At 34.7% G+C, this 9,853-nt stretch overlaps 2 protein-coding genes across 2 annotated transcripts; both read right to left on the reverse strand.

The window, feature by feature from the left end:
* Positions 1–61: 61 nt before the first annotated feature.
* Positions 62–5,512, reverse strand: LOC130813840 (probable acylpyruvase FAHD1, mitochondrial). The gene is made up of 7 exons (XM_057679733.1): positions 5,246–5,512; positions 4,449–4,620; positions 3,160–3,212; positions 2,673–2,735; positions 2,524–2,574; positions 2,114–2,231; positions 62–504 (listed from the first exon to the last, which is right to left on the reverse strand). Exons 1-7 carry the CDS (start codon positions 5,327–5,329, stop codon positions 389–391), a joined length of 657 nt encoding a protein of 218 aa, XP_057535716.1. The 5' UTR covers positions 5,330–5,512; the 3' UTR covers positions 62–388.
* A 1,562-nt stretch (positions 5,513–7,074) lies between these two features.
* Positions 7,075–9,629, reverse strand: LOC130813262 (exocyst complex component EXO70A1-like). The gene has a single exon (XM_057679060.1). The coding sequence runs from the start codon at positions 9,305–9,307 to the stop codon at positions 7,346–7,348; it is 1,962 nt and encodes a 653-aa protein (XP_057535043.1). The 5' UTR covers positions 9,308–9,629; the 3' UTR covers positions 7,075–7,345.
* Between the last annotated feature and the right edge of the window lie 224 nt (positions 9,630–9,853).

Raw genomic sequence — 9,853 nt, forward strand, 5'->3', positions numbered from 1 at the left:
ATAAAAAGTTCAAAAACGCTTTCAATCTGTGTCGGGTACTCAGATTTTCGATTGTCTTACGTGACAAGAACAAATTTATTATCACATTAAAACATATCGGTCTAAAAACCGATAAAGTTTATGAAGATCATTTGCCAAATACAACGGTGGCTACAATTGTATTTACTATTCAATTGTAGCATTATTACTTTGTAATACTAACTTGTTGAAAACAATACAAACATAAATCATGCAAAATTTTATTGACTGATAAACATAAGCTGCAATTCAGTTCAAAGAACAATATGAGCACACCTCTCACTACATACAACTTAAAACAAAAACTTGAAACAACCTAATGAATAATCATGCTTCCACAAGATATGACTGCCATGCCAAATGATAATGTTTAAGTGCTTACTGGTATGCCCCGCAATTCAGCATTAAAATTAACGTCTACCAGACCTGTTATACCTGCTGTTATTTTCTGACCTGCTTTCACTGCTCCAATTCCTTCTGGGGTGCCTGCACATTATCATCAACATCAATACAGTTTTTGTGTAAAATTGCTAGAAAGTCGCCGATCAAACAGGTCAAGCGCACAAGGGTGTTTGGCAAATGGCTGATAGCCTAGGTTGCACTAATACGGACACGGACACGGACACGGACACGACACGGGTACGGGAAAACGCCAACTTAAAAATGGCGGACACGGGGACACGAAAATGGTAATATAATAAATATATCAAATTAAAGATAATTTTACAATCTTTCATTTGATATATGTAAATAAACACTTTAAAAACATAAAACTCACATAAAATGCAAATAAGTACTAAATAAACAACATGAGTATTTAAAAATAGTCATACAAACCAAATCAAAGAAAACCAAATAAATAGGTTCAGGGGCGTTTCCGTGCTTCACATCTCATAGTAACAATTTGTGAAAGCAAAAACAAAACCCTTTCATTTCACATCCATTCCATTTCAGTATTTTACTTCAATCCCTCCTTTCTCACTCACCCATTTCCTCCTCCCACCAAAAAATACAACTCCCACATCCAAAAAACCCAACCAAAAACACCCACAAAAAATCCAAACACAAACACCTAAATTCCAATCAAATTCTCCAATCAACCCCCAAATCTTCTCCTTCAATCTCCTTCAAATCCAACAATGAAGTAAAACCCCTCAAATTCGGCGGCCAATTCATCATTAAATCCTTTAGGTGACGTCAATAAACGGTTAATTCGAGGAATGGACGGCTGGCATTTTGCAAGGTTTAAGTTTAGAAAATGTTGTATTACTTTTTATGTGTTTGCTGTTAGGAAATGTGGTGAAGACTTGCATGTTATCCTGCACTCGGTTGTTGCTCTTAATGATTTTCTTGATCATACGGCTATGCTTGCTTTGCCTAATCAAAGGTCCATCAATTTTTCTTCATCTAATACTACTACTCATCATCCTGTTAGCTGTGAAAGCTCTTGTTTTCAAATTTTTTTATTTATTTATTTTTTTAATAAAATAAAACACGTGTCCTTGCCGTGTCCCTTTCGTGTCCTTGCCGTGTCCACGTGTCCGGAAAAATATTAAAATATTGGACATTTCATTTCGCGTGTTTCGCGTGTCCGACACGCGACACGCAGGTTCAGGGGCGTGTCCGTGCTTCAGAGCTAATAGCTAATTATAGTGGTTGATTTGACCATCGGATTTTATTAACTGGTTTGACCGGCTGATTTTGATCCCGCTGTTATAAGCAGCTTGTTCAAAAACAGCTTATTCGTATCAATAAGTTGTTTCAACCAGCTAATTCACCAAATACTAGAATTAGCTGCCATCCAACCCTCCATTTATATCAAAATAAGCTAAAATTGCTCAATAAGCTAATTTACCAAACACCCTCATAGTCTGTAGACCTGAGCATAACTTAGCCTTCAATCAGAGGTGAATTTGGGCATGTGCAAGGTGCCCGACCGTATAAGGGTCAATAAATTAGGAGGCTCTTATATTACTTTTATTTTAGTTTTTACTTAATTTTACGGAAAAAAAGACTTGAAATTTATTGCATATTTTTACTCCGCCTTTGGCTCATGCGACTGATGAGGTAATTCTAAAGTTCATATAAGTAGTACCTGTAAGGATTACATCTCCTTCAAGAAGGGTCATGAAAGAGCTAATGTGGCTGATAAGGTAAGGTATCTTGAAAATCATATCTCTTGTTGATCCCTTCTGCTTTAATTCTCCATCAACCTGCAGTTTGTTGCCATATAAACTAACTTAATGTTCTTATTCAACAGTACTAATCAAGTATGGCATGCATTTTGATAGTTTACTAAAACATTTTAAATTAGTTGGTTGAAACAACTTATCGTTATGAATAATTTATTTTTGAACAAGCTGCTCATAGCAGCGGATTTAAAATCAGTTGGTCAAACCAGTTAATAAAACCAATTGAACAAATCAACCACTATAATCAACTATCAGCTACCAGCTATCAAATGTTTCTCAAAAACCCTCATTAGATATGGTATGATGGGCGTACCTTAAGCCACAACTCCAAGTCATGAGGATCAGGCACTTGAGATTTCGGAATCTGCAAGAATTAACACACCAAAATTTAGTAATCTAGCTTGTTCATCATCACTCATAGAATAGAGTATGCAAACATGAATCATAAAAATTGCATCTTACCATTTCACTGATGGGTGTGAATGTGTCTAGTCCTTTAGCCAAAAGCCATGGAAGACCAGAAGCCTAACAAACGGACAATGTAAAGACAATGTCATTGAAGTTATCATTCAAACTCATACGTCAATCTTCAAACCCTAACACACCATATTTCCACTAACTTTTATCAACTTTTTTATTATTCAAACTCATACACGAGTCTTTTTTGGTTTGATTTCACGCTTTATCCTTAAAATCACTTCAAATTCGAATTTATTTACAGATTGTCTTGCAATGAGATTTATTTATCAATCAAAACTGCATGTAAGATTCATTATTTCTTTTCATTTTACTAATATCATCTTTGTGAGCAAGACTCACAAGACTCATTACAAAACTAGCATTGTTGACGTCATCATAGAACCCTTGTTTACAACATTTAGAAGTTTTGTACTCCTAGAATACTAGGATTGTTTGAATGTCAGTTTATGTACCAGAGAGACATTATTACCTTAATTGTAGCTTGGAGTTCCTTTGCAGTCATATCAAGCCCAAAAGCATAACCTGAAAAATCAAAATACCGCAATAACAACAAAAGTATTGCTAGATCATTCTTTTTATATAAAATTTTATTGGATCATTTGTACCAAATTGATTAATTAAAGATACTGTATCCATTTTATAAGTTATTCAAAGTCTTCCTCACATTGTCATATAATTTAAGAAAGATATCTCATTAGCTTATGAAGTATACAACTTGCGTTTTAAATAAAATGTATACTTAAACTTATTTTCTTCTTGTATCATAAATCCTTAACTAATGGTCAGTCGAAAACACTTTTTTATCATCACTGACAAATATATAAGGATGGGTGAAATTGTGTATATCCGACCCCAAATTTCACTATATGTGAAAACCGCTTAACGGCATTAAAGAAATGAAATGTTATTGTGTGATCTAATAACTTATACTCACTTTTCCAATATTTTATTTATACAAAAGATACATTTTGTATTAGTTGATATCATGGCAGCATTTCAGAAAGTGTAAGAATGTGTGCAAAAGAACAGATGATGAAGAGAAATATACAACCTCAATAAAGATGTTATTTTCGATTAAATTTTAATAGCAAATATAATATACAATTTATCTAAATAATAAGTGCACATGATTTCAAGTATTAAATTTAAGCAGACTCTACTAATATTTTTGATTTCAAGTCCAATAGATCAAATCACATTGTATTTCCACATTTGAGTCAAAAATCGCTTGTTTAGTTGGATTTTGGGTCGGAAATTGGATCCGATTGTGTTATGTGCTTTGTTAGCATCCAGTTTATGCCTTATCTAACTGTTGTAGCATTTTCCAATAAATTTTTGTTAAATTCCATATAATTCACCATTTTGACGTTTCTACTCTTATTAAGTGTTGGTTGTTGCCTTTATAATTTGCCCTAAACATGTGAGATCGTTGATGAATTAAACGTCAAAATGAGGAATTAAACATTTGAGAGCATAAGAATAGTTTAGAGCAAATTATAAAGAAAACAATCAACACTTAATAAGGGTAGAAACGTCAAAATGGTGAACTAAACGGAAATTAACAAGAATTTAACGAAAAATACTACGACAGTTATTTAAGATATAAACTAGATACTATCATGCGAAAAAATCTTACAAAAATGATATCACCATCATTTCATAAAAGTTCGATGCTACCACGTGGAATTTAAAAAAAACAATCAACTAAGTAATAGAATACTAATAATAGAAATTAAATACGCAATAAATGAGAAAGACCTGCAACATAATCGAGGGCGTCGGCTTCAGAAACATCACGAGCTTTCTTGCCAATAACAACAGCAAGCTCAGCTTCATACCATACTCCTACTTTCTCCATTGATGCTGGAATCTCTATGGTTCCTCCATTTGCTAAGTACGATGATGTCGGCTTCAAAAACAGTACTGGTTCCTACATTTACATTAACCATTTAATCAAACTTTTAATGGCCCACCAAAAATACGGTCAAAAAATCAATTGAATTTAAAGTTTAAGCTATAGTTGAGGTTATAGGATATGTATATACTCTAATAGTGGTTGAGATTTGAATATGTGTGACCTTTTATTGGCTTCTAAAATCATATTAAATAATCAATTCAACCAAAAACTTAAATTGACGTTAAGATTACCGAATATGGTGGGTGTTTGACAAAATAGTTTATTGGGCAATTTTAGCTTATTTTGATACAATTAAAGGGTTAGATGGTCGAACCACCTAATGCTAATGTTTGGTAAATTAGCTTGTTGAAATAAATTATTAATATGAATAAGTTGTTTTTGAACAAGCCGCTAATAATAGCGGTTCAAAATCAGCTGGTCACCCCAGTTAATAAAATCAGCTGGTTAAATCAACCACTGTAACAGCTACCGGCTATTAATTATTTGTCAAACACCTTGGCCCTTGCTATATATTCTACCAAATACTTCGAATTAATTTTAAGCAAAAATTTACTTCATTTAAGAAGATTAAAAATGAAAGTGATAATGCCGTTATTGGACTTGCACACAACAAGAGTGAATCGATAGAATGACATACCTTGGGCATAGGAGCAGGGTTGTTGTCGACATAGTTACGACCAACACCAATGATCTTAGTCCCTTTCTCAATCAAATTAGACATGATTTTCTGAGCTATTTGCTTAGAGATCGGGATCAAATGAAGTACACTATTCCTATTCTAGTGGGTGTTTATCACACTTGAATTTGATTGGTGAAAAGTCTTTAATTTTTGATGGGATTATTTATAGAAGTTTTAGCCAACATTATGTTGACAGCTCATTACAGCTGCTTCTTTGTATTGCTTAATCATTTTGGTGGTGAGCGAAGGGTTATTCTGGTCTATTTACTTTGGCTCATTTTTTATTTTAGTTTGTTCAAAAGAATTTATATTATGAGTTATTTTTATGAGAGATTGTTTCTCGGTAAGACAACCTCAAATAAAGAGTTTATATTCTTATAATATATACTATTTAAACTAAGTATAAGGAGCGTATGTCGGTGAGATCGTCTCATACAATAATTGTTATTTTGTTTCTTTTTTCTGATATGACTCCGCACTTTTATTCTCTACATCTGTCTTATTTTTAATGTTTCAATTACTTTAATTCATTATATTCAATTTTTTAGTTTTCGTGTCAAAAGTCAAAGCTAATGACGGAATAGTATTGTTCAATAATGCTGTGGGGTTTGGTGAGATTTTCGGAAATTGCACATCTTTGGTTATTATTTGAGATTTAGATTGAACTTTGGTTAGATTTGTTGGCCACATACGCAATAAATTTGGCTAAGAAAATGTGATGAGGAATCACTTTAGATGCGATCTTGGTTATGGATATGAGGACAAATTTGTTTCCTTACTTTTAAATTGCTATGCACCTTGCTACTTTTGTCTTTATGTTGAAAGATTGGGTAGAAATTAGGATCTATTTATTCAAAACTCATCTTGTAAGAGAAGGTCTCACCATAAAATGGGTTCACATAACTAGTCAATTTCTATAAGGACTAGCCCAATAGATATGATATCATCATAAGACCGTCTCTTTGTGATTTATTCAAGAGCTAGTTTTGCCTAATAGTCTCTTAAAAAAAGGTTATTATAGATGTAATTGAACCTACTAGGTAAATTCATCTTTCCAATGTAGCATTCTAAAAAAAATTGTACAAATATGCATCAGATGAATTTAAAACCATTCGAACAAAGTACGACATAACAAATTCACATTGAGAGTCATACGACACAAACCCAAGTTGATCGCAACTCGTGCAGATGGTCGCACCTTGCAACCCATAGGTTGCCGCTGTCCATATTTTTGCTTTTGTTCGTTTGTCACATCTCGTGCACATATACACACTACGTGTCTTTGTTGCAACCTATTGTTCACAAAACCTGACTTAATAGAAGCTGAAGCTACTGCTAATTAGGGAAGTCAAAATGAGCAGGTGGATGAGGTATGCCCTCCCCCACATTTATACTCACCTAAAATTTCTTTAATCCTCACCTTCCCACCACCCATGGCGTATAAAACTTTTATACCCACACCTTCCCACTTGGGTATGTAATTAAACTCATACTCACCCAATATGACCAACTGGATATACTCATCATGAGTATTACCCATCTTATATCTGCCTCACATTCTCTCTAAGTACGCATATAAACTTTGTAAATCCTTATAAATTTAATCATACATCTAATTTTATTTAAATCATAACAATATTTTAAATAAAATTAGTATTCTTAATTTTTTGTCAATACTTTTTAAAAATAATATACAAATTTGATATAAATTACTACATTGTAGAAATAGGATGGGAGGGTACAGCGTGGAGCGGGTGGGTATTGGGAGGGGATGGGTATGGGGTTGGGCAGGTGGGTATGGGGCGGGTAAGACTTCATACCCACCACCTACCCACTAGCCATGCGGGGTAGGACTTTTCATGCCCATACCCACCCATTACCCACCAAAGTCATACCATACCGGCTCCAATCAGGGCGAATGCGGTGCAAAACCCGTATAATTTTACCCGTCTATCTTCTTACTGCTAACCAAATATTTACAGAACACATAAAAAAGCCTATCAGTTTGAATTGAACTAGAAGTACATCAATAGACAAAAGAGCTATATTTACAACATTTCATGTAGAAATCGGAGCAACACGAAACTGACTAGCAACAGCGTTCCGAAGTTTCCCAATCAATTGGTTGGACTTAGAGCTATGGCTTCGACTTAGTCTAATTACATTCGGCTGCACGAACAAAGAGCAAATCATACCCTCTAAACTCGATGCAGAGTACTTAACATACTTACTCGAACTAGACTCATTTTCGACTAAATGACTATAGTTACGAAGGAAGGACCTGTAATACGGGACAACTGTATGTACGATAAGTTGGCACGCCTTCTCTCGCAATGCTGCATTATCCGATACAATCCAATTCGATTGTGCCTTGTATAAGTCCTCGAATGTGTCGTTGAATTCTCTGAGCCTGTTTTTTACCAATTCTTGTGAACTTGTTCTTCCTGAGGAGAATAGTAATAACTCATCTTCACTTAAAATTGATGGTAGTTTTCCCCAGCTATGTTTTAGGTATGCTTGAGCATAATTCTGCATTTTTCGCTTATACCCATTTACCATTTTATCTCCCACTAGATCACCTAAACTAGTTCCCTGCATAAATTCATACAAATATATGTAATTGTTCATCAGGAAAAAGTATGACAGATCAGTGTCTTCCAAGGTACTCGACCATGTTTCCAGGTTAACTTCCAAGGAATCGAGTATGTTTTGGAGCTCGTATTTGAGAATTCCTTCAAGGGATCGTTTCTTATTCCAAATTTGATGGATTGAGAGGACTTGTGTGAGGATTGGCTTGTAGTCGTTCTCGAGGAGCATGACACAATAGTTGGTGACAAAGGTTACTAATCTGGGTACGCCACCATCTAATGGAGGCATCGTGTTGTACCTTTGTGCTTCCACTTGAAGGGATAGTTCTCTAAAAATCTCACTCGCACCTTCAACAATGCGCTTGATTAGAGCCCGTGTTTGGTTTTGAATTTTTTCGCATTGTTTTGAGCCAAATAGTTTGTTGAAGTCCATCCTTAGGTTGTCCAAGATTGTGAATATGTCTAAGAGCTTTAAGAGCTTGATCGCGTCCTTTTTGGCTTGTGTGATTTTGATGCCAAATTCGAGGAGTTCTAAGAACCCGGATTGTGATGCGATTTTCGCAAAACATGCAAGAGAATCCTCGGAGCCAAATTTGTCGAAGGTGCTCTTGCAAAGCTCGTACTCAGCTTCGAGAATGTGTTTAAGAGAAAACTTGATATGTTTGCCCCATTGAGCCGTATGATCTTCAAATTTTTGTATAGAATCTGATTCGGAGATTTCGATTTCAAGGTAGCTCAAATCAAGAGCTTCAAAGGATGCCCTTGAGTTAGAACTCCTTACATCAACAAAAGTAGTCATGCAATTCTCAAACCTATTATTTTCTTTTAGTCTCTCGATGATAATCTGAATGTGAGAGTTGCTCAAATCATCCTTCACAAGCTTCCGGAACATAAGCTCTAACTCGTTTAAAGAACCGTTCAAAATCCCCCCATCAAGCCTTGAACGAGCTTCTATAGACTTAATCTTCGATAAAATCCTCAACGACTTCTTCACATTCAACAAATACTTATCGTCACCCTTTTCATTTTCATCCAAGAGCTTTACTATATCCTCTATCCATTGCATTGCTAACCCACAATTATCGGTCAAAAACATCATAGCCCCTTCGAGTTGCTTCAAAACCGAAATGTACTCTACTATACCGCCTCCAGTGGGTCCCGGTCCCACCAATATTGATTGCTCGAGCCCGCAAACTGAATCATACATCTTCAAAACTGCTGAAACGGGTCCAAATGCTCGGTTCACACACTCTCCGACAGCAGAAAGAGTAGCTTTTCGAGTGCAAGTAGACCGAATCTCAGCTGATAAAACAGGCAAATTTTCATGTATGTTTTGTAATACTGAACTGTTTTTGTCAATTTGAGAAGCCAAAGATTTTGATTTCTCTAGGGTTTCTCTTAGGCATTGCCTGTAAGCCAAGAGCTTATCCATTTGTAATCAGCAAAGAAACCTTAAAGCTTATACTTGTTCAGATTTTGCTACATATGTACATAGATAAGTACACCAAAGTCAAGCCCAGATCAAATAATTTGTTTGTTTATTTGTTTGTTTGTCCTTGAATATGGGAGTTGAGAACTCAGTATCTAATATCTTCACCAAACTTTACCAAATTGCACTTGTCAGAAGAGAAGAGGAAAATTGTATGTACTTTCTGAATTCTTAACAAACAAGTCCTTGCTTTCAGGGTAAGATTCTTCCTCAACTTCAACTACCACTAATACATAAAAATGACTCGAGTTGGTTCAATATACATGTAGAAAATAAAAATAAATAAAAATAAAAATAAAAGTTTACAATTAGAAACTTTGCAATATATATTCACATAAGAATATGACAAGAATTTAAGTAGATTCTTCCTAGGCTGGCCTTGAGATTTTAAAGGCTCAGACAAACATTAATTATGTGCCCCTAGTTACTAATAAACTATTATAGGCTCATAATTATGAAATATTAAAACATTGTTTTTTTTTAAAATTT

Source organism: Amaranthus tricolor, chromosome 5 (assembly GCF_026212465.1).
Source record: "Amaranthus tricolor cultivar Red isolate AtriRed21 chromosome 5, ASM2621246v1, whole genome shotgun sequence".
Lineage (NCBI taxonomy): Eukaryota > Viridiplantae > Streptophyta > Magnoliopsida > Caryophyllales > Amaranthaceae > Amaranthus > Amaranthus tricolor.